Raw genomic sequence first — 25528 nt, 5'->3', positions numbered from 1 at the left:
CAAGAGATGAAAATCTCTATTGAATTGTTACTTTTAACAATTTGCATTTCAAATGTGTCTGTGTCTGTTCAAAGTGTTAAAATAAATATTCACACTTTATAGTTCTGACAATAAATATGTTATTTCAAAGGTTGATCTGAGAAGTGGCTTATTACATATAATAATAAACCCATCCTTTTTTTCAAGATGGGACTATTGAATTGCAATATGTTTGCACATTCCCAAAGCAATTGCAATTGAGATTACTTCCTTGGATCTGTTTCTCCTTTGTAAATGCTGGGATCTATTTCGCATCACTTTTTAATAAACTTTCATGTGAATTAAAAAAATGTGTATTTTTATACCAACAGCAAAGAACTTTTAATATTTGGATATTAACACCTCAATATTATGAAGCATTTTTTTTTTCATTTTGAGATAACAGCATCCAACTTCTTGGTGCCAAATCTGACAACAATGAAACTATACTTCTTCTCATATCCTCTTATGAACGATCCTGTAATTATGAAGACTGAATTTTGGCATGACAAGTTGCAATGTTGTTTTCTCAGAAAACGTGTTTAGTGGAAGCAGAATAGGGAAAATTTAGTGAACTATGAAATTAGGAATTTCCCATGATTCCTTTTGCCCCTTTGTAGTTAGTTTTAAAGAAAGTTGGCCTATCCTAAACGTTAATTTCAGAAAAGTGTGACTGGTGTTTATGAAGAAGCATTAGCTTCTTCATAAACATCAGTTTATTTTTGTTTTTGTTTTTGTTTACATTTACTATTTTACTACTGGAAAAATGTATCAAACAACAAAAAACATTCTAGCTCTTTTCTCTGGATTTGGAATGGCATTAATAATTATAATTATGTTATAATAATACTAATACTAATACTAATACTAATACTAATAATAATAATAATAATAATAATAATAATTATTATTATTATTATTATTATTATTATTATTATTATTATTATTATTATTATTATTATTATTATTATTATTATTATTATTATTTAATTTTTATACCGCCCTTCTCCCAAAGGACTCAGGGTGGTTCACAGCCAGGTAAAAACAACAATGAATGAATACAATACAAGTAAAACAATAATTTAAAAACTTATTCAAATTGGCCCCAATTTAAAATACATTTAAAACCATAAAACCATTTAAAATTAAAAAACCCAGTAATAAAATTTTAAAAAATTCTATGCCAGTTCTGCGTGAAAAAATAGGTACGTCTTCAGCTCGCGGCGGAAGGTCCGAAGGTCAGGAAGTTGTCGAAGTCCCGACATAATAATTTATTTTAATCATTTTGTATTCTGCATTATTGTAACAGTTTTATCATCCTTAATGTGTTAAACCACCCATATTCGCCTTGTGGCAAGATGGGCAAAAAATAAATCGAATAAAATAAATAAATAAATACATACTGTATATACATACATGCATAAAACATACTTAGGAAAATCTATTGTTATAGTCAGGACTACTATTTCTTAAGCTCTTTGTGTGATACAGTTATTTACCTACCTAGAATATTGCTGGAAACAGCAAAATATTCTGTATGTTTTGATTTGGAATTTAAGAATTGGTTCTAAGTTTTTATCAATATTGTTTTCACATAGAGCAAAAGAAAATGAAAGTGCAAAAGTATAAAGAATCAAAACCAAAAACTTGGATTAGTTACAGTCATTCTCTGCATCAGCTCCACCTTATAGAATTCTTCCCAGAAATACTGTATGTGTGACATATTACTACAATTGGAATTAAGTTGAAACTTTTTTAAAATTTCAATATGATTTCCATTCCAACTAAATGATGTAGAATTCCTGTATTGGGTTTTCAGCTTGGATTTCTTTTGTGGTTAATTTTGGTCCTTTGAAACTGCCTTTGATTTATGTAATTGTTATTTTTTTTCTTTGTTTGATTTTGATGACACTTGAAATCCTTTGGAATTGGGCTGGATTATAAGTATTGTAAAAAAAGTATATAAATATTTAAAAAGAAAAAAATATCTCAATCAAACACACAGAAAATAGCTCATGTTTCACTGCAGATTAAACCTTGAATGGTTTAGAATTCTGGTGCAGTCCCTGGAAAATTTTACCTACTGTGCTGATAAAAATACATGTTTTTTAAAATTTATTTTTATTCATTTATTCAATTTCTATAGGGTTGCTCGGTGGTTAAGACACTGGGCTTGTCGGCTGAAAACAAGCCAGGTTTGAGCCCCGAGCTGTACACGATAGGCTAAGCTCCCATCCTCAACCCAGCTGCCAGTCTAGCAGTTCAAAAGCATGCAAATGCCAGTAGATAAATAGGTACCACTTCAGTGGGAAGGTATCAGTGCTCCGTGACGTCATGCTGGCCACATGACCGTGGACATGTTTTTGGAGAGCGCTGTCTCAATGGCCTTGAAACGGAGATTAACACTGCCTCCTATAGTAGGCAACGACTAGCAGAGTAAAATCCACAGGGATTCCTTTCCTTTTCCTTTTATTTAATTTCTATAGCCACCCATCTCATTCAATGACTCTGGGTTGCTTACAATTCAAAAAATATATTGGCTCATCATTTTCTTATCCTTTTTGTTTTTTTAAGGTCCTGTCCCTGGGCCTTCAAGGGCATGTATAAATTAAAGTCATCTTAAGAACTTCGTCTCTTTTCTGTGCTACCAAAGCTGTCATGGACAATGTGCTCTATTTGTCTCTTGACCAGAAGAGGGTGTTATGACTCTGTAATTCATTTGTCAATCAGATGAATTGGGAGGCATCCTCACATTTAATCTTTACCTTTTTTTTTATGTCTCCCTTTCATGGTTTATCAGTTTTCTACTTTACTTTTGAAGCTTTTGGATCAGTTCTAGAGAAACTTATGTTGCGACTTGTACTAGAGAAGTTTTTTTCTTCCTGGATTTTCCTTACTCCCTTACTTACACTTCCTTGCCCCCTTTTCGATTGGAATATGAAAAGAATAACAGATTCCTTTAACATTAAAGAAAAGCTGTAGTTAAAATGTATAAAAATAATATAGAGTTATAGTTAATGGATATCTGTTCCCAAACCATCTTAATGCTCATATAGTCATGAGATATTTGAAAACCAAGATATGTGGATGGGTTGGAGGTAAAACACGAGTTCATGGAAAAGATAATAAAAATATGGGTGGAAAGATTTGTTAGGCACTGAGAAATATGTGGGGACAATCTGAACAGATGAAAAATACAGACTGTACTTGAATCTGACGGGAGACCGAGCCCAAAACAGAGCTGTTTTACTTTGGACAGAAATCTGTTAAATGAGTGAAGTGAAAATGTTTCCCATTGCTCAAGATGGGATGGGAAGGGATACACTAAAAATAAACCATGAATCAATAGTAATCTATGATACTCCATGGAAGTCAAAGGTTTGTAAAAGAAAATGTAGATTCTAAAAAAAATATATCTGGATTTATATTTATGTTTTAATTTTGGAAGCATCTTAGACCAAAATGGGATAGTGGTTCTTGAAGAAGATTCTATTTGTTTATCTGAATATCTACCACGTGATGGAAACATAGAGGAATGTAAAAAGTGGTAGTGTATGATCATCTTTGTATGACCAAATGATGGAGAGGGAAGGGAACTTTGGGGTAATAACTACATCAAAAAGAACTTTAAATAAGCAGAAATCGAATTACTTTTGGAGAATTACTGAAAGATGATTACCAAGCTAAAATATACCAACTTTCAAAATAAATATTAGAGCCATTAATTAAAGTGGCCTTAACTATTCACATAGTAGAAAAATGCCCTCCACATTAAGCGTTAAACTTTTAGATACCAAAAATTTGCATCTTAAAGAATTGGTTATGGGCTTATGCAGAGTATAAGATACACATGCTGCTGGATCAACTGAAAATGGTGACATGGTGTTAGCAATTTTTATTTTTATGTGTAAATGGGAAATTGCCAGAGAAGGCCAACGTAATTGTATCTTAATTCAGAGAGAAGTGGTAAAAGGACAGTTTAAGTAAGAAAACAAATGTATGTTTTCCAGGATAAGTGATTAAAGGTCACATAACTCTACAATGTTAAAAGTTCATCTAGCTTTAATATTGCAGATCAGGAAGATAAATTCGAATAAACCAAATGTCACATGAGTATAATGCAACTTCTAAGAAATTGTTGGAACAAGGAAATAGAGAGCCATTTTTAGCTTGCCCAGAACACAGTAGCAATTAACTGTTATTTTGCACTGGGACATTCCTATTTTTTCCTGTGAAGGCTAACACAACAATCATTGTAACACAACAATTCCCTAATTTTCCTCTTTGATTAACCCATCATTTGGAAGATGCACTTTTCCCATATAGCACTGAGATTGAAATTAGTATGTATGGGTGGGGTGGGGACTGCAGATTAAAACTGAGCATGTTATGTTTTCTTTCTTTTGGATGGAGTATTCAGCTGAGTGGTCATCACAAAAAATGAACATGTTATCTACATGAATACAAAAAAGGAAAGCAAAGCTACCCAAAAGCTATATAAGCAGACAATACTGAATGCAAATAAGAAATAAAAGGCTAAGAGCTATAACATTAATATTTAAGAATTTCTTTAAATATAGGCCGAACAGGAAACCAGTTAGTAAAATGAGAGCTGTAATGGATGAGGCTGTTTATTTGCACAAGGGACGCGGTGGCTCAGAGGCTAAGACACTGAGCTTGTCGATTGAAAGGTCGGCAGTTCAGCAGTTCCAATCCCTAGTGCCGCGTAACAGAGTGAGCTCCCGTTATTTGTCTCAGCTTCTGCCAACCAGTTCGAAAGGATATAAAAAATGCAAGTAGAAAAATAGGGACCACCTTTGGTGGGAAGGTAACAGCGTTCCGTGCACCTTTGGTGTTTAGTCATGCCGGCCACATGCCGGCTTCAGACAGTGCTGGCTATCTGAAGATGAGCACCGCCCCCTAGAGTCGGGACAACTAGCACATATGTGCAAGGGGAACCTTTACCTTTACCTATTTATTTGCACATTTGTCTCTTCTTCTAAAAAAAAAAGAAAAAAGCTGGTCTCTATGTACACAATTTTGAAATGCAGTGTTAGTTTAAAAACAACATTAAAATGTTTTTAATGCTTTTTGCATAAACATAGCAAAAATTTAATGGAATTAAGGGGAGCCAAATGACTTATGTGTACCTGTCTGTAATGAAGAAAAGGTGGGCAGATGATTGTCTTTGAATTCAAGATTTTGGTTAACTTCCTGGGTTTGACATTCTTTTGTAAATCTATCCTGTTCGTTTTAACAGTTTTTAATTTATTAATAAACAGATAGCTACACAAAAAAGGATGGACTTGAAAAAGAATACCAAATCCAGGAAGTGAACATTAAAAAAACCACAAGGATAAATTGTATCCTGGCCAAATGAATTAACAATGTACATTGATAGAACCTGGCTGGTAGTAGTAATTGACTAGGAAAAGAATATTGAACTTACAGTAGATAGTTCAAGAATTCGGTGTTCAACTACAATAAAAATAATCACTTATATGATGGGAAACATTTAGAAAAGAACTGAAAATAAAATTGTCAACATTCATTGTTAACACAATTGCCCTAATTATGCTCACAGTGAATATTGACAATATTATGTATGACATAGGATACTACATGCATTTTGCTCACTGTAAAAATAAAAATGATGCCAAATATTACCAAACAGTTCTTGTATGCTATTTTAAATTTGTCGAATCCCCTGAAATTTTTTATTGCTCAGCCCTATTTAATTGGGGTGTGATTTAGGGCTTGGCATTCTCCTAAGGGTCCATTTTTGACTTTTTTTGCTGTCCAAATCAGTAGCTATCTGGACTCAGTCTAACTCATCACCCACAGATATTATTACTCTTAGAATCAAAACCCATAATAGGTTATTAACAACCACAGATGCATAACACTTATGTGTCAGGCTGTGCACTAGCTATTGATAGTGTTCAATGGTTTACTGGCTCAAAATGCTGGTGGTGTCTTCTAAAGCCCTACAGCAAGGATGTCAAACTCAAGGCCCACAGAGTGCTTAAATCTGGTCCGTGGGGCTAGCCTGGAAATATTAAAGGACCTGTCTGCGGTGCCTCTGGCGGCTAAAACAGGCCGCATGCGGGGGTGGGGTGCCTCGTTTTCACCCTCCATGGCCTCCTGCAGCACTCTGCCAGCCAACGTGCCCAAAAATGGGCCCAAAAATGGGCCTGAATGGGCCTGGAAAACTGGCTGAAAAACTGGCCAAAAACAGGCTGTGCGGCCTGTTTTCAGGCAGCAGAGCGTTGCAGGAGGCATCCGTCCGCCTCCCTCCTGCCAGCTGCGAAGAAAAACTAAAATGTTGATCTGGCCCTTGAAGAAGTCCAGTTTAACACCCCTGCCTTACAGGACTTGGGCCTAAAGTGTTAACAGAATTCCTTCTTCCAACCAAAATTTAACCATTCCATATTCATTAATACTAAGAGGTGTTTTTATTATTATTACTGAATATCCTTCGTACTTTGGAATGGCTTCCACTCAGAGATGAAACTTGCTTCTTCTTTAATAGCATTTTTTCAAAGGCTAGTCATTACTGAGTAATATATTTTTGTTCAAACAGCAATGGTGGCTTCTGCAAGGTCATTAGAAGTTTGCTTGTAACTCAGATTTCTAATAATTTACCAAGATTTTTGTAAGCCGCCTAGAGTTTCTGGAAGGTTCAATATAATATAAATTATAGATGGATAGATAAAGAGACACAGGCATGCATATACTGAGTTGGCATTACTATATTAACAATATTTCATAATTCATGTGGTTATAAATGATTAACATTTTAAAGGCATTATATTACTGCATTTATCCATTAGTAGTTTTCTTCTCATCCGTTTGAACTATTTATGTTTCATATATTTGTTTAATTATGCTTATATTTAGAAGGTATATGGGGAGCTTGCTTTAAATGTGACAAAATTGTGTTTAACTCAGAATGCTTCTATTTCTTGAAAATCAATAATAATTTAGAAAATAATGTTTTAAATCCCACAACATAAATATTTTAGCTTGTACTTTGTTCTAAGTTGTCTGAGTGACAAATGATTTATTGGAACTTTTATTTTATCGTATAAAGCTTTGTCTAATATTGCTAAGGTCAAGTTGTCCTGTTCTCATCCTATTTGATATGGATTATAATCTTTTACCATTTTTGATTTCTTTAATGGATATGTATAAATCTTAGGTATCAGGGAGGTCAGATAATCTATGTTTTTGACTTGGAGAAGAACCAAATCAATAGCTGTCCAATATAGTATCCTTGGCTAAATTCTAGCATAAATGGTACAGGTTAGACACATCTTGGGACTGTTCACATCCTTGTATTCTGAGGAGCGTGCCGTGATATAATCATGTATTAAAAAATACGGCTATGGGGATTCTCAATCATCCAGGTCATAGTTGTCCCAAAGGTGCTTTTTCAAGAGGCAACTGGACTTTCTTGTTTCTCTTTGAATTCAAAGTAAAACAAGAAAGTCCAGTTGCCTCTTGATAAAGCACCTTTGGGATTATTAAAACATGGATGAATATGTGAAACAGATGGGAGGATATTACGTGTTTGTCTTTGGAGTATCACCATTTCATTTTCCCACACAAGTTGAAAAAGGTTTATTTTTCCATTTGCTGAGTGGACTTTGCATAATTATGAATTATGTATGTATGAACCGTATTTTTCGGAATATAAGATGCACCTGAGTATAAGATGCAGCTTAGTTTTTGGAGAGGAAAATAGGAAAAAAAATATCTGCCTACCAGGTATTCATCTGGCTAGTGTCCTTAATCTGGTCATTAATTCGCTGGTTTTGAGTGTGTTTGCCTGCTTTTTATCCCCTACTTGGGGATAAAAACAGCTTCTAAAGCACAGCTGATCTTTGGAGAGAGAAGCAATGAGAAAAGCAAGCGTGGAAGATCATTTCACTCGCTAGTGCTTTGTTAGGGCTGAAAAAAAAGCTTTGAAAAAGCTACATTTGGAGTATAAGACGCACCCAAATTTTCAGCCTCTTTTAGGGGGGAAAAAGTGTGTCATACTCCAAAAAATACAGTATGTATTTGTGATATTTCTAAGGATGTCTACTTTAAAATGACAACTACGCTGAGGTGAAAAACCAATCACCAAACATACCCAATGTTTGTCTGGGCCAGAACCTTGGGGGGAAAAAATCTTTAGTATCTTCTTAGAAGTTACAGTGGTTGGGCTATATGGGGAAATACTATTCCAAATGGCAGATACAGCAACAGAGAAGACAAATGTCCCTGTCTTGTCCCATGAAGATCTTTATAGATGATCATCAGCACCTTGATTTGCACCTGGAAGCTAATCCTGAAACTGATCAGAGCAGCTCATGGAATAGCAATGTTACAAAGGCAGACTCAGGTACATCCATAACTAATTACACTGCTATATTGTGGATTAGCTGTAACTTCCACATAAATCTTTAAGGGCAGCCCCATGTAATGCATATTGCAGTAATACAGACGTGAGGTGACTGAAAAATGCCTTCTCATCCAGGAATTGACACAGTTGGCATACAAATCTATGCAAGGCCTCCCAGATGCTTGCTGCATGTTGCCACGATGTAAAAAAGATGTTGCGATTCTAGAAAGAGTGCAGAGAAGAGCAACAATGATTAGGGGACTGGAGGCTAAAACATGAAGAATGGTTGCTGGAGCTGTGTATGTGTAGTTTAATGAACTATGACTCAAGATTGACTCAGCCTTCCATCCTTCTAAGGTTGGTAAAGTGAGGACCCAGATTGTTGGGGGCAATATGCTGATTCTGTAAAACCACTTAGGGAGGGCTGTAAAAGCATTATGAAGCGGTATATAAGTCTAAGTGCTATTGCTATTGCTATTGCTATGACTAGGGGTGACGTGATAGCAGTCTCAGGGGTTTCCATAAAGAAGTCAAGCTATTCTCCAAAGCACCTGAGGACAGAACAAGAAGCAATGGATGGAAACTAATCAAGGATAGAAGCAACCTAGAACTAGGAAGACATTTTCTGACTGTTAGAACAATTAATCAGTGGAATAACTTGCCTCCAGAAGTTGTGATTGCTCCAACACTGGAGGATTTTAAGAAGAGATTAAACAACAATTTGTCTGAAATGGTATATAGGGTTTTCTGCCTGAGCAGGGGGTTGGACTGGTAGACCTCCAAGGTCCCTTCCAACTCTGTTATTCTATTCTGTTCTATTTTTCATGTCCTTTAAGCAGGAGCTGAAAGTCCTCCAAACCATATGACAAATTTGGGAGAGTGCTTCTTACCCATTCCTATAGTTGGAAGATCCCTGGAATCAATTAGTACACATACTCATAGCTACTCAGTCTCGCTAGAGTTGAACCTCAATCTGTGCTCCATGGAGACTCCAGCAACCACCAGATTCTGGAAGAGGACCGTATAATATCACTATTTGGTTGGTCAAGATCTGAGCCTTGCCATAAGAGTATCATCATCTGTATTGATCGCATCTGACCTGTGCTGCCAAATAACCACCTAGCGGTTACAAGTAGACATTGAATAACACCATCCGTTACTTTTCTAGTGAAGTAATTCAGTGAAAGGAGCATAGCTTTTTCTCCCCTGGCTAAAACTGAACTGGTCTATGTGGATTTGAGCCATTGGTAGTCAAGAGTTTTGTTTTTAAAAATTGATTAACTTTGTAATTGGTTTTTCTGAAGGTTGCGGTATGTTTTCATGAGTGAAAATTGTATTTTGGCTCAATAGAACCATTTTCATTGCTTATATATTCATGGATCTATGGCCTTATGAGCTGAAGATATCTTTTCTGCCTCCTATCCAGGAGGAAAAGATGAAAGATGGGAGTGCTTGCTATATGTCTTAGAAGATTTTGACATCTGCTGTGGTAAATGCCATAAAAGATCTGTATTATTTTTATTTTTTGTTTAATTTGACCAATTGGAACATGTCAAATAACATTGCATTCACCAAAATTACTTCTATGACTTAACTTTTTTTTTTTTTTACTTTTGGGGTTTATTATGAGGTCTTATTAATTGCACCTAGTATGTGTCCACTAGATGTCAGCAGTTAGCTTATTGTAACTAGGCAATAGTAAGTATTACTGTATGACTCTTAATAACTTTTAAAGTTCAGTAATAGTTTTTGTACTTTTGCAAAAAGTACTTTTATTATGTCACTAATACTTGGGTTGAGCATTTTGCTATGAATTCACTTCATTATGTCTGAATGAGCATTGATAATAGCTTCATAAAAGTTTTAGATCTGTTTGGGGAGTGGAAATTATATAGAATGTCAATTATTTTTTAATGTTGCATTCATTTTATAGCAAAATGTTCTGAATTCGTTATCATTTGCATCTGTAATCAACTATCAGTAATATTAATTGCAGCAGTCTTCAAATTAATGTAACATACCATCCTAGGAGGAATTTTGTGGTCCAAATCTTTCATAAGAGGTTTATTTATTAAGTGTTAAACACATAGGCCAGAGGCTATGTGCATCCTAAAATATCTGCAGATTCTCCTCTAAGGATTTTGTCTTTCTCTGCCCTTGTGTGTTCTGTAGCTTCTTTACATTTGTTCATAAATTACAGAAAATTGTAGGTACAAACTTTTCCTATCAGCCTTAAACAAAACTGACTTTATATTATGGTAATTATTTCTTGAGCTTAGAGGGCTACCATAATTAGATGATTATGGTTTAGAAATTAGAATTTAGAACAGAGCTATATGTCCTGGGATATGCATAGGAGAAATGCATAGCAGAAACAAAGTTGTAGATATTCAACCAATAACTGATGTGCTGTGTTAACTGTTTTGAAAATATACTAAATTAACTGATCAGTATTTATTGCTTGAAATATATTTTGGGGAAATGCATTAAAAAGAAGGACAAAAGATGAGTTACTGTTTGTAGAAGAAAATAAAGTGTATAGTGTGATAGAAATTCTGGAATTAAAAGTACACTTTACTAGTGTCAAAATGTTGTACTAAAATTGTTGATTGTGAAAAAACTGCTATGGGATCCAGCTATTTAATTCTTTTCTCCTCTCACTCATCCCACACTTTTCTAATTTCAACGACTCCATCAAGTAATTTGAATTTAGAGTAGTCAAACTCTATCTTCTAAAAATGTGGCAGAATTCTTGGATAACTGATGAGTTTTTCTTCTCTTTATATTAATAAATAGTAGGCAGTTTAGGGGGTTTGTATCTCAGCTCCCAATGCTAGTTACAAATAAGGGGATAAATATTCAGTTGATTGCGGATGTTGTACATCAGGGGTGTCCAAACTTGGTCCCTTTAAGACTTTTGGACTTCAACTCCCAGAGTCCCTCAGCCAGCAAAGCTGGCTGAGGAACTCTGGGAGTTGAAGTCCAAAAGTCTTAAAGGGACCAAGTTTGGACACCCCTGTTGTACATTAATTATCATCCTTTCACTTAATCTTCACCAGGACTTCAGCCAGAAGGCATCATGCTTGGGTTTTAGCTATTGTTCCCTTTCAAATGTTGAAAAGAATGCTGAGAAAGAAAAGGCATAATAGTTTTGTAAATTGATCTAGCTCTGTATTTTGTTCCTAGACAGCGGCTATTCCAGGCAGTTTTGGATTCTCCATCAATTTCTTCTCAAGCTCTGTTACCTAAGAAAACTTCTCTCCAAGGTCACATTTTGAACTCTCCAGATGGATTGTTTTTAAAACAGAAAAAGCAATGTGCAGATACCTTTCCAGTCAACGAAAATAGACATTTAAAATCAGCTGACAAAGACAAAAATATTAAAATAAAAGAAGAGGAGAACCCCTGTAGCTCAGAAGAAAGTTATGAGGCAGGTGGTAAAGAAGTAGCAAATACAGCTCCCACTGGAAGCATCAGAAACTCTGAAATGCCTTCTACATCTGCAACAAAATTTGTCACAAAAGGTAAGGCATCTTGCTGTATACATCAAAATTGCACGTTCATTTTTCTGTACTCTTGCTAGTTTATGTCACATATTTGATTCCGATTATTTTCATCTTTATATTAATATATAAGATTATTTTATTCATACTATTGCTTCTACACTGATGTTAACTGTGGGTATTTTTGTGTTAGCTTAGATGTTCACTGCTGCATACAATAAGCTTCTCTTCAGGGGGTGGATAAAATGGATGAAACACTTGAGCCGTGTTTCTCAACCTTGGGAACTAAGATATGTAAAAACTCCCAGAATTCCCAAACCACTCTAGGGGAATTCTTGGAATCGAAGCCTACACATGTTAAAATTCACAAGGTGAATTCACTAGAAGACTATTAGTACTCACATTTCTCTAGATTTCTTACCTCCATATATAAAGTAAATAGCCACTAATATGTCAATTATAAATGAAATCTGTTTGCTTATTTATTTTACTTCTGACCAGTTAGATGAAAGGACTTCAGAATACGTACTATATATTACTATAAACTATATATATATATTACTTATAGAATAAGTAATAAAACAATCAAAAAGAAATTAAAACATTACACATTGATTAATTGATGATGTGCCATCAAGTTGTCAATTCCTAATGACCAGATAGTTAGATTTTCTCCATGATAATCTGTCCCTAATCTAATCTTCCAAAGGTAAAACAGTAACAATACATCAGCAATAACATTAGTTAAAATGCATAAAGCTATTTCCCTCCTAATAGCCAGAAAAAAAACAAATGACCAATATAATTTGTCATATGAGCATTTTGTCTATCCATCCTACTACTGTGATTTTTGGAAATTAGTTTTAATTAATTATAAAACAAAAGATAAAATGGTTTTATCACAGTGGTGAAATGCTTCCGGTTAGCACCGGTTCGGGTGAATCGATAGTGATAAAAGCTACTGATTCGGATGAACTGGTAGTAAAAAAAAGCTACTGTTCAGATGATATTTCCCACGATCAGCTGTGCCGCATGATTTAAATTCGCTAGAAAGCAGGAAATCCTGTTTTTTAACAAATCTAAATCACACGGCACAGCTGTTCTCCCTCTGCTGTTCTACTTACCTTGTTAAGCCTCCTTTTTTTATGTGAAGCGCTCATTTGACGCACATTGTGTATGCGCGTATAGCGTGCTTTTGATGTGCACTGTGTGTGCACAGCGTGCTTTTGGTGTACTGCATGCACGCATGCAGTGCGTGTTTGGCGCACACCACACGTGCGGGCAGCCAACTAGAAGCAATCCGTGGAGGATTTCACCACTGTATTATCATATTAAGAAAAAAATAGAAGATGAAATGTTTCAATTTTTTCAGAATTTCTTCTATCTGTATGCTGTTCCCTGAATATAGCTTATAGAAAATCCTTTTGGAGAACCCAACCATATATTAGGCAATGATTTGATTTTTTTCCCCCACACTGAAAATGAATTTATCAAACATAGTTGATTGGTGGGAAGTTGTTCACCTGCCAGATGATAAAGATTTTAAAAGTATACTTAAAAAATAAACTTTAATAACATTTTAAAATGGGATGTTTCAGATATAACCAAAGCTTCTCTGGGTTTCTTTCTCATTTTATTTTAGAAGCATGGAAAAAAGGAAGAAGCCTTTTACCTTGATCATTTTTTCCCCCTCTCATGAACTTTTCCCATTTTTAAATGTTAATGGAAGACCCCCAAAGAGTTTTTGCTTGTATGGGTTACATTTATCAATATTTACCAATATTAAAAATTAAAATTGATTCACTGCCATTAGTTTTTCTGATGATTGTTTAATGGGATTTTAATATTGTATTATTTTTTAACATAGTGCTGGCAAATAATTTTGATTTTTGGGGGATCCCCAGGGGTTTTAGGACCACGCTTCAAGAAACACTGCTTTAGATGAATTGAAGTTTTATCTGTTATACAGATTTTAGTGCTATGGTTCAGCTATGTATAAGAAAAAGAAAATTTTCATTATCTTGATTTGACATCATGGTTGTCTTAGGGAGGGGGCAAATGATGGATGTTATGATATGATTGATACAAATTACATAATTGTTCGATGGCTCAGTGCATACGTTGTTATTTGATTTCAGGATGGCTTGTTACACATGCTGCTGTTTGAGATGGGTACATTTCAATTTGTAGTTGTTCATAGTGCAAAGTGTAATTATTGTAAGGCAGGAAGAAGAGCTTTCTTCTGACTGCCTGAGCATGGAGAGGTTGCATAAATTTCTACCTGAATATACGCACATAGCTATTAATTTAGCTGGATTTTTAAAAGAGTTGTATAAATCCATCCATCTGCAACTACTAGCCATGATGACTAAATGACTTTATAATTTTCCCAAATGCCATTGCTCTGCTAAACAAATAATTCCTTCAACACTGTCAAACTAGTTACTAAATCTGCACTACCATTAATCCATCACCAATCTCCTTCCATTTATGACTGTATGACTGTAACTTTGTTGCTTGTATCCTTATGATTTACCGTATTTTTGGAATATAAGATGCACCTTAGTTTTTGGGGAGGAAAATAAGAAAAAAGCTTATTGGCAGGTGGATTGGCCTCCTGGAGTCCCCCAATCATCTGTTCCCAGAAGTGAATTTTAGCAACAGGTTCCTTGGTTGTGAGGTCTGTGCTTTGCTTTTTTTTGCTTTTTTTTCTGCCTCTGAAAGCAGTAAAAAAACCTCTGAAGCTCTGTTTGGGAGCTTCTTTTCTGAAGCTCTGTTTGGGGCTTTTTTTCTGAAGTTCCATTCGGAGTAAAAGACGCACCCAGATTTTCACCCTCTTTTTTTGGGGAAAAAGGTACGTCTTATACTCCGAAAAATACGGTATATTGATATTGATTGTTTTCTGATTGCTTATTTGTATCCTATGACTATCATTAAGTGTTGCACCTTATGATTCTTGATGAAGGTATCTTTTCTTTTATGTACACTGAGAGCATATGCACCAAGACAAATACCTTGTGTGTTCAATCACACTTGGCCAATAAAAAAACTCCTGTTCTGTTCTGTTCTGTTCTGTTCTTTTCTGTTCTGTTCTGTTCTGTTCTGTTCTGTTCTAATTCTGATTTCAATATTCTAGGAATTGGGGTGATCATTTAAGACCCAATTGTGAGCTTTTATTTATTTCATCGTCTTTTGAATGTTAACGAAAGAAATACTACCATTGGAAAAAAGCAATACAGTACTGTAGTTTTGTATTAAAAAACTCAGTGAAAATTGATAAACATCTAGTTGAGTGAAACTGTTACTCAGCTGGCCTTCTTGTTCCAAAGCAGTAGGAAATTATGAGACCATGTTTTAAATTATTTATGATGGGAATTTTTACATTCATCATACTCTACTTTTGTTCATCTTAAAAGATTGAAATTTTAATTTAACAATTACTTATGTATGGAAAGGAAACACTGTGAATTTTTCCTACCTCTGCACTGCAGGTTGAATCAAAGATATAAAATGCAATGATAGCTTTAATATACTTGCTTTTATCTTACATCAGCATCTTTGCTAACTTGATTTGGAATACCATGTTTGCTTTAGCAATATTATTGCTTAGATGGAGTTGACATTGAAATTTTGCTGACTTATGAGTGTAAGTATGTGGAAACTGGGAATAAAGCTATACATGAAAGAAAAAAAAATCTTCATTTCACTTTCCACTGCTTCATAATAAAAAAAATGAATGGGGTAGTAATCGTGCCAGCTGCAAAATAAGCAATTTCAGTCTTAGTTTTTTTCCCCTGAGAATCAAGAAAAAAATTCCACTTTGTTCACACTGGCAGAAATCTATTTGCATTGTTCTTTTTAGTAATACATAATAATATACAGGGAAACTGTTCATACTAGCTTCTTTATAAAAATTGGGTCATGTCTTTTTTTTTTTTTTTGTGAAGATGCTGGCTTCATTAGCGTATGATGATGAACTTTGAAATTATATAAATACAAGCCTAGTGTCTTCTGGATGTGTTCGACTGTAACTTCTTTCACCACTTCTGGAGGGCACTGGCTTGAGAAGAATCCATCTAGATGTCTGCACACTGTATAACTGCAAATATTCCCCCCTTCCCCCAATGAAAGTTTTTGTAATTTAATTTATAATCTGATATGGCCTTGTTTAAATATTTCAGTGGAGTGTCCTGTCTGTGGGGTTCCTGTTCAAGAACTACATATAAATAACCACCTTGATAGTTGCCTGACAAGAGATGAGAAGAAAGACAGTCTCCGAAGGTAAGGTTCTTGAGTGTATGAGTTGTAATAAATGCTATCCATGTGTCAGCGTTCCAGAACAACCCAACTCCAATCAAAAACTCCAAGACAGGCATCATCTCAAGTCTTCCATTTATTAGAGTGGGTATACTGGCATATCTGGAAAAACCCGAATCTGAGAATTCCGGGTTTTCCCTCAGGAAATCAAAATCCCAAATCCAGCCCCTGCACCCATCAGTTCATCACATGTCCCAGTCACCATCCGTCCCAACTTGAGCCATCACTGCAACCATTTTCCCTCCAGATCCAGAAACACCGTGACCTTGACCCGATGGGAAGAATGATATTATGTCTAACTACAATCATTACTCTACTAAATCCCCCATCCTACTTTCCCAAGCGCAAGAAGGTGGCAGCATGGAAGCTTCCAGTGTTAATATGGCTTCCAAAGCTGACACCTTGCTTACTTTAGCAAGAAAACAGTACCAAATTGGGTCAGTTTTTCTTGTTTTATCTAATGGTTTTTGAATAATGTTTTTAGGTATGAAAACAATATTAGAGAGAAGTTCCTTGAAGATGGGCTCCAGCATAATCGAAAGCTTGGAAGACAAAATATCTGGTCTCGATGACTGACCCAGATTGGATCCTAAAAAAATATTAGTACATTGGCTATCATCAATAAAGTAACAATTTATTCAGATTTATTTGGATTTATTTGACAAATGGGAGTCCTTCCCTCTGGAGCAACTGTTATCTGGAGAATAGCTGAAACAACATTAGGGCCTCTTTAGTAATATTTTCCAGCAGATGATTTTTCTTTGCTACACTTCCATAAAGGAGGCAGTTAAAAACATTCACTTTCTTTTAATCCTTTGTAGATGCTGTTTTTGTTTCATCTAGAGGTTTGATGTTACTATTTGTAATATCGTCCAAATATGATAATGGAGTAATTACTCATCCTGTGCATAGCAGAAGAATGTGATTGGCATATATTTATCTCTCTCTCACAATCTTATTAATCAATACAAATATAAATGAAATATGGTACAAGAGGCCTGGCAGGTCTCACAATATTGCTGCAGAGCCTCCCAAATACATCCAAAAAAGGTGCAGTTAGTTGAAAGGGGAGAACAGATTGTTTCATATTTTCGTATTTGCTGGGGTTGTACATCAGAACATGAACTCAGGAAGAGGGTTGCTGGTTCCAGTCTGGTAATTCTTTGCATTTGATTTCAAACAGCTCCTAAATCATTCTCAGTTTAATGTTCCTGAGCTTATAAATAAGGGCAGTAATTTAGTAAATTACTGCATTGACCATTTTCTTAACTGATGTTCTACAGAACCCTCGTGTTCCACAAGACGTCGTTAAAGGTTCCATAAAAAATAAACTTTTTAAAAAAACTTTTTATGCTCTGCAATGCTAGAACGTGAAGTGGTAAGAATTTTCATGTGCTATGAATGATCTGCTCACTGGCAACGTTGCTATTGTTGCAAATATTGTAAAATACGGATTTTGTAGGTTAGAAGTGAACTGTATTGTGAAGTTTTAATCATTTTTGTGACTTTTATGCAGAGGTTCTCTAAGACCTATAAATTATTTCAGGGGCTATTCCATGATATAAATGTTGAACAAAGCTGGTCTAGAGCAACAAATATATATGTGACATAACTATCAGTCATCCAAGCAACTGCCTAAATAGTAGTAGATACATGTTGACTTAATCGGCAAGCTCAACAAACAAGGGATTTTTTTTTTATTTAAAAGAAGAAATGTTTTCTCATCAGTGTTTAATTCTTCTTATTTTTGATCAAAATCCAATCAAATACAGATGATTTCCCCCCAGTTGTGATGTGTCTACATTCCTTACACTTTAAATCTCTCTCTTAATGTTTAGTTAGGAGCTAAGGCCTGTTCTACTTTGATTGCCTGTTATGTTTGCCCATAATACAGGAAGGGGCATCTTTAATGAATTTTCTGGGTTTTTTAAAATAAGATTAGTGATCTTAGATTGCTATGGCCAATTCTTGTTGTTGTGCCTTTTGTTGTAAACTACAGGGGAACCCCACCCCCTTTTAGTGGATCTCTCTTAAGGATCCCCCAATAAGCAGAAAAAAAGAAAGAAAAAGAAATACAATGAATTAATAGGATATCACCAATTAAACTGAACATCCTTGCATAGTATAGAGTCACATAGATTCTTCTGTGAAAAATATGCCCATGGCTAAGAGCTAAATTTGGAAATGGAATAAGCTTGAGCCTGATTAAGCCTTGGAGAGTATACTGCCAAGAAATGCCAAAGGTGTAGCAAAGCGTAGTAAGTCAACCTTTCAGAAGAAGCAGTAGCAAGACACTTCTATCCTCTTACAGAGAAACACTATCTTGGTCTGTTCATGACATTACCAAGACTGTGAGGAGACGTTTCTAAACAAGGAATACATACAACAGAACTGAAACGATTGTTCCCATCAATAAGCAGAAACAAAACCCCAAATATTTTGTGTTGGAAGCAGAGCTCCCAACTCTTTTGGATGTTTTTGTCATGGGAAATATGGGATTCAAAAGAAGTTCTTGAGCTGCAAAAATATGAGTTGTCAGTAGAGCCCTGGAAAGAGACAATATCCAATCTTAACTGCTAAATACAATAGAACACCTAAAACATTTTCTCTAAAACAACTGCATTGCATCTGGAATAAAAATAACTGCATTGCATCTGGAATAAAAAACACACATAATTCATAAGATACCAACTGCTATGTCTTCAGATTTGGACATGAGCAATGTTGTACATCCCTAGATCAGACATAACATAACATAATAACAGAGTTGGAAGGGACCTTGGAGGCCTTCTAGTCCAACCCCCTGCCCAGGCAGGAACCCTACACCATTTCAGACAAATGGCTATCCAACATTTTCTTAAAAATTTCCAGTGTTGCAGCATTCACAACTTCTGCAGGCAAGTTGTTCCACTTATTGATTGTTCTAACTGTCAGGAAATTTCTCTTTAGTTCTAAGTTGCTTCTCTCCTTGATTAGTTTCCACCCATTGCTTCTTGTCCTGCCCTCAGGTGCTTTGGAGAATAGCTTGACTCACTTTTCTTTGTGGCAGCCCCTGAGATATTGAACATTGCTATCATGTCTCCCCTAGTCCTTCTTTTCATTAAACTAGACATACCAAGTTCCTGCAACCGTTCTTCATATGTTTTAGCCTCCAGTCCCCTAATCATCTTTGTTGCTCTTCTCTGCACTCTTTCTAGAGTCTCAACATCTTTTTTACATCGTGGCGACCAAAACTGAATGCAGTATTCCAAGTGTGGCCTTACCAAGGCATTATAAAGTGGTATTAACACTTCACATGATCTTGATTCTATCCCTCTGTTTATGCAGCCCAGAACTGTGTTGGCTTTTTTGGTAGCTGCTGCACATTGCTGGCTCATATCTAAATGGTTGTCCACTAGGACTCCAAGGTCCCTCTCACAGTTATTACTATTGAGCAAGGTACCACATATACGGTACCTGTGCATTTTTTTTTTTTGGCCTAAATGTAGAACCTTACTTTTTTCACTGTTGAATTTCATTTTGTTAGATAGCGCCCAATGTTCAAGTCTGTCAAGATACTTGAGCCTATCTTCTGGAGTGTTGGCTATTCCTGCCAGCTTGGTGTCATCTGCAAATTTGATGAGTTCCCCATCTATCCCCTCGTCCAAGTCATTGATGAAGATGTTGAAGAGTACTGGGCCTAAAACAGAGCCTTGGGGTACTCCACTGCATACTTCCCTCCATGTGGATGTAGTTCCGTTGAGGACTACACGTTGAGTGCGGTTGGTCAGCCAGTTATGAATCCATCTGGTGTTGATGCTGTCTAACCTACATTTTTCTATTTTATCTAGTAATAGGTTATAGTCTACTTTATCAAATGCTTTACTGAAGTCCAAGTAAATTATAGCGACAGCATTCTTCTGGTCCACTAATTTTGTCATTTTGTCAAAGAATGCAATGAGATTAGTCTGGCATGTTCTGTTTTTGATAAACCCATATAGGCTTTTGGTTATTACTTTGTTTGCTTCTAGGTGTTCAATGATTCGTTGCATAATATAGACATTTTGCCCATTATGTTTCATCTCCGATAGAAGTCTAGACAGCAATTAAGAAAATTACTTGAAGGCTGAAACTGTTTTCTTAACAATATATGCTATATTGAAGGAAGTATGGTGGCTGTACAGTTTAATTGAGTAGGAAATTTTAAGAAAAAATTATGTCAGAAAAGCATACTTGAGTAGAAAAGATAGGCTGCAGTCTGTTTGGCTTTATTTATTTATTATGGTCTTTATAAAGATATTAGAATTTATTATACTTGAATTATTAATTCACGCTATTGTAAAGTTATTTTGGGCTGTAAAGGGTAAAATAGTCCAGTTCTGGATTATACCAGTATTTGGTTTTCTTTATTTTTGTATCAATTTCTCTTCTTCTTTTTTAAAAAAATGAAAATGTGAGCAGGATTATGTGAAGAGACTGAATAAAATTAAATTCTACTGATTAGAATGGAGTATCAGCATTGAATTCTTGCCATAAAGAGCTTTACTATAATTTAAATAGGCCCACAAAATCATGAATGGAGTTTAATTGTGAATGATTTTTTTTTCTGTCTTACGGGGTAAAAATCAGAGGACTCCCACTGAAATTTAAATAGACGGCATAAACAGTGTGAACAGTGTTGAAGATTTCTTTCTAAATTGAACTCTGCAGATTGTCTGTGGAGCCTGTTCTTGTTGCTAGGAAACACTATCTGTGGTGTCCACTAAAAATTACATTGTGTGCCTATGGCAGAAGAGTGATTCATGACTGTTGGAAATAATAAATGCGAGTTAAAAAGGGATTAGATAAGTTTTTGTAGTACATGGTACTGCAGTGACAAATTGCTAGGTAACTTTGGGAATGCAATCACATATTGTTAGTAACCTGCTCCTTTACATATCATGCTAGGGCATAATTGAATGCAATGTTTGCGAGTATTAACAAAGTGCAGTGGTGTTATGTTAGCACATTTACTTGTCTTACTGCCAAGTAATTAGGAAGCTTGGAAGCCTTTGCTTTTACTTATCTTCAACTTTCTGAGAAGTTCAGATCTGAAACAATAATTAATATTACACGAGGTTAATAAACATTCAGTTTAAATTATGTGATTTAAGATACAGTTAACAAGAGACAGAGTTAGTTGATTAGGTGAGATGATAAGCTAAAAATGTATCTACACGGAAGGAAATTGACAAAGGAAGAATGTATAAGCCTAATGATTTAGTCAAGTTCCCCCCCCCCCATGGAATTTATTGCTGACTGCTAAATTTAGAGATAGATATTAGAAGATAATCTTTTATCAATAACTTTGCTATTTTACCCTAATGCAGAATTCATTTCCAATTGAAGAGCAAAATATAAACTAGACTGAATACACAGGTAGTACACTTAATTTAATTTTTGTAGTTCAATGTTAAGTAATTTTGGTCTCCATTTGACACACAACCTAACAATAATTCAAAATAATAAAAAAAAAAATCAAAGCAACGTATGGTACTCCAAAAACATGTAACCACAATATCAAAATGTCTGAATGCCAGATTGTCATGGCAACTGAACTTATTTTTCTTGTTAGTTTCAGATGTTTCACTGTTTATCCAAGCAGCTTCATTGGTCAGAACAAGTTAGTTAGCCAGAGAGTCATTGGAACGTATCAACAGTGCTTGCACCAACCTCTGATTTCCTACCTTGCAATATGTCAATGAAGTTTCTCTAGCTAACTTACTTTGACTGATGAAGCTCTTTGGATGAGCAGTGAGATGTCTCAAACTAACAAGAAAAATAAGCCCAGTTGCCATCAGACAATTTTATCTGGATGATTGAGAATCTTCATCAATAAATATCAAAATGTGTTTGCCTAACAGCCTGCCCCAGTACTCAGGGGAAGAACCAAGAACCAGGTGCCATATAAAAGGCTGGCAAGGTCAAGGTCATCCATATCTTAAGAGGTATTCCATTTCATAGGGCAGATTTACAACAAAAAGGGCAAGCTTTGGGGGGGTCCCATTAGATGATATTAATAGAGGGGATCTGGAGCATGTCTGCCCTATCAGTCCTTGTGTGACAGTAGTCAGAATTGGAGACATGATTATCTCTGTGTGATGAGTGCAAAGGTGCCTCTTTAGAGGTCAGCTCAGGGGAGGATGAGCCGATTCCTGGCAGATGACTCCGAGCAGCCATCTGTGAGGGATTTGGCTGAGGCTCCAGATGGGAAAAACATGCAGCTGCAGCTAGTCAGTGAAGAGAAGGAGGAACTGCCTTCTGCACCTAATCCAAGAACATGTAGGGCAGAAAAAAGGCAGGAACAGAGAAAGTCAGCCAGACTACTAGAGAGAAGAAAGCCTCACCTGTCTTGATGGGCTGCACCAGAAGCTGGCTATCACTCACAGCAGACAGATGGAGGTGTTGCTGGGAACAATGTGTTTGTTTCCTAGCTGTGTTTTTTTCTGGTCGTTGTGATTCCTGCTTCGCTTTGGATTGACACTGTGTTTTGACTTGAAGTGTACCTTAGAAACTCTGGGCTTTTCTTGCCTCATGAGCTCTCTTGTGTTGTGGATTTAAGTTAGCCTGGTGGATTTATTTTGTTTGAGAAACTTTCAAGTGCCTTGCGGAATCTTTGGCCATTGCTCGTTGAATAACATTGGTCAGCTTGTGGCTGAACTTAATTGGGACAGTTCTGTGTGTGTGTGGTGTTTTTTTCTGGTCGTTGTGATTCCTGCTTCGCTTTGGATTGACACTGTGTTTTGACTTGAAGTGTACCTTAGAAACTCTGGGCTTTTCTTGCCTCATGAGCTCTCTTGTGTTGTGGATTTAAGTTAGCCTGGTGGATTTATTTTGTTTGAGAAACTTTCAAGTGCCTTGCGGAATCTTTGGCCATTGCTCGTTGAATAACATTGGTCAGCTTGTGGCTGAACTTAATTGGGACAGTTCTGTGTGTGTGTGGTGTTTTTTTTTGTGTGTGAAGGGAATTGGCTGTGAAGTATTAATAAACTCATTAAACCATAGTTACATGTGTTTGTGAATGATCAGGGCAGCACACTCTGGCATATTCTATTTTCCTCTTTGCTTACCATACCATTTTTTGGATTATTTGGAGTATAATACCAGGGAGTTCAGAGTTATATTCAGTAGAACTCTTCTATAAGTGGAAAGGCTATTGATTCATTGTAAATGTTGTACCTTGATGAACGTATCTTTTCTTTTATGTACACTGAAAGCATATGCACCAAGACAAATTCCTTGTGTGTCCAATCACACTTGGCCAATAAAAATTCTATTCTATTCTATTCTATTCTATTCTATTCTATTCTATTCTATTCTATTCTATTCTATTCTATTCTATTCAGTACAAGCACAAGTGGGAAGGCTGTGATCTATGCTTCAGAGTCTTTAATATGATATTTAGTACTGTTTTGAAGGATCTCCCAGACCTTATTAACATTAGGCCACTGGATAAAAGGAGCATTGGTGAAACATCATTTACTTTCCTTAATTGCCAGTGCTATCTTAGAGGGAAAAAAACCCAATATCTACATTTATGGTTGACTGGAAATGCTTTATAGATTGTTTGCATAGAACAAAATGCATTTAAGATTTGTGGTTTGGGTGATTAGAAAAAAACTTTATAATAGAAAAGAGTGAGCTTTTTTATAATCATAGTTAAGATAACTTTGCAATTATACTTACATTTACTGCAAAGAAATTGGAAGCTTCTTTTTGTACTTTACTTTTTGCATTTTACTTTTTTTAACTCTTTAATAGTTTGCGTTAGTTTTTGTGCTCTTTGTAAAAACTTTTAATAAAAAAATCAATTGCCAGTGCCATCCAGTTGATTAAAACTCCTTTCTACGAACAAGCAGAAATAAATTCTACTCTTCTTTCCACAGCTTGGTAGTCCTTTAAGCTTCTTTCTTAAAGTCTGGCTTGAAATACGTGACATAAATTAGTTTTGCTTACTTAAGAGTGCTGTAATTCCTTCTCCTTTTTTTTCTTTTAGGTAACACCTTTGATTTTGTTTAAAAAACGATATAAGTATTAATGAAACCTGAAGCTTTTCTTTTAGCTGGACAAGTGATGATGGGCAAGACAATTGAAAAACAATTTGGGGTCCTATTCCTTCACATGGTGATGGCTATGAGGATTGTACTTGCCAAACATTGGAAAGAAAAAGAAATGGTGGCTGTTGAAAAATGGATTTTGAAATTGACTGAATTAGCAGAGATGGCAAAATTAACTGCTTTGATTAGAAATAAAGGACTAGACAACTTTATAAGAGCCTAGAAATAATTTGTGGACTTTCTACATGCTAAATATAATAACAGGTGGTTAACAGAAGGATTTGAAGATTAGTGTAATGTTTAGCGCAATCTGTTGACTGCTTTTTCTTCTTTTTTCATATATGTGTATGTATGTGTGTACGGTATGTATAAAGGGGAAGAGAACTTATTGCTTTTTCTTTTCTTTCGGCACTTAGCCAGGGTGAATGTTAAATCTAATTGACCTCTTGTTCCTCCTTTTTTGTACACTATTTTTTTCTTTTTTCTTGTTGTTAGGGTGAATGTATGTTTTTGCTTTGTTTCATTTTGTTTGTTTTACTGTTCTGTATTTTATTATCTTGGTAAAACAATAAATTAAAACAAAGCCTTTTAAGTAATCTGAAATGTGTAATATCACTGACTTACTGTTAGCTTGCCATTTGTCATAGAAAGATAATGACAAATGTTTGTCAGTAGTTTTATTTCCATACAGATTTCTCCCTATCACTCTGAATAATTGCTGGCGTCTTTAGTTTGATAGGTTTTTGAGCATTTGTTGATTTTCATGATTATCTGTGGTGGTAATGATTTATATATGTAGAATGTGCTTTCCCTCTGGAAATATGGTTGTTTGGTATCAAATAGATTATTTTTATTTAGGCATCACACTTTTTGAAACAGTACCTAAGGAGATTGTTTTCACAAAAGATTTAGCCATGGTGAGTTATAATGTAACATTGGCACCATATGCTAATTTATTTCAATAGCAACATATTGAGTTAGTTGTAGCATGCGTTTTTCCCCCCTTCCAAATCCTGTCTAATTCTCAGAAACTGCCTGGACAAGTCCTTGTGGTTTTCTTGGCAAAGTTTTTCAGAAGTGGTTTGCCATTGTCTCCTTCCTAGGGCTAAGAGAAAGTGATTGGCCCAAGGAAATCCCGCTGGTTTTGTTCCTAAGGCGGCACTAGAACCCATGGTCTTCCATTTTGTATTCTGATGCCTTAATCACTACACCAAACTGGCTCTCAT

General features: G+C 35.5%; 1 protein-coding gene across 4 annotated transcripts in view; it reads left to right on the top strand.

Annotated features, from left to right (window-relative positions):
• Positions 1-25528, top strand: part of RAD18 (RAD18 E3 ubiquitin protein ligase) — a 135335-nt gene that overhangs the window by 20916 nt on the left and 88891 nt on the right. For all 4 annotated transcript variants that reach the window (XM_058168309.1, XM_058168312.1, XM_058168310.1 and 1 more), the window contains exons 5-6: positions 11594-11931; positions 16092-16191. In XM_058168309.1, the coding sequence (XP_058024292.1) occupies positions 11594-11931; positions 16092-16191 (438 nt within the window). The remainder of the gene's footprint in view (positions 1-11593; positions 11932-16091; positions 16192-25528) is intronic.

The sequence above is a fragment of the Ahaetulla prasina genome, chromosome 2, assembly GCF_028640845.1.
Source record: "Ahaetulla prasina isolate Xishuangbanna chromosome 2, ASM2864084v1, whole genome shotgun sequence".
In the NCBI taxonomy this organism is placed as follows: Eukaryota; Metazoa; Chordata; class Lepidosauria; order Squamata; family Colubridae; genus Ahaetulla; species Ahaetulla prasina.
Note: the sequence above shows the minus strand (reverse complement) of the source record. Positions and strands in the feature narration are given on the sequence as shown.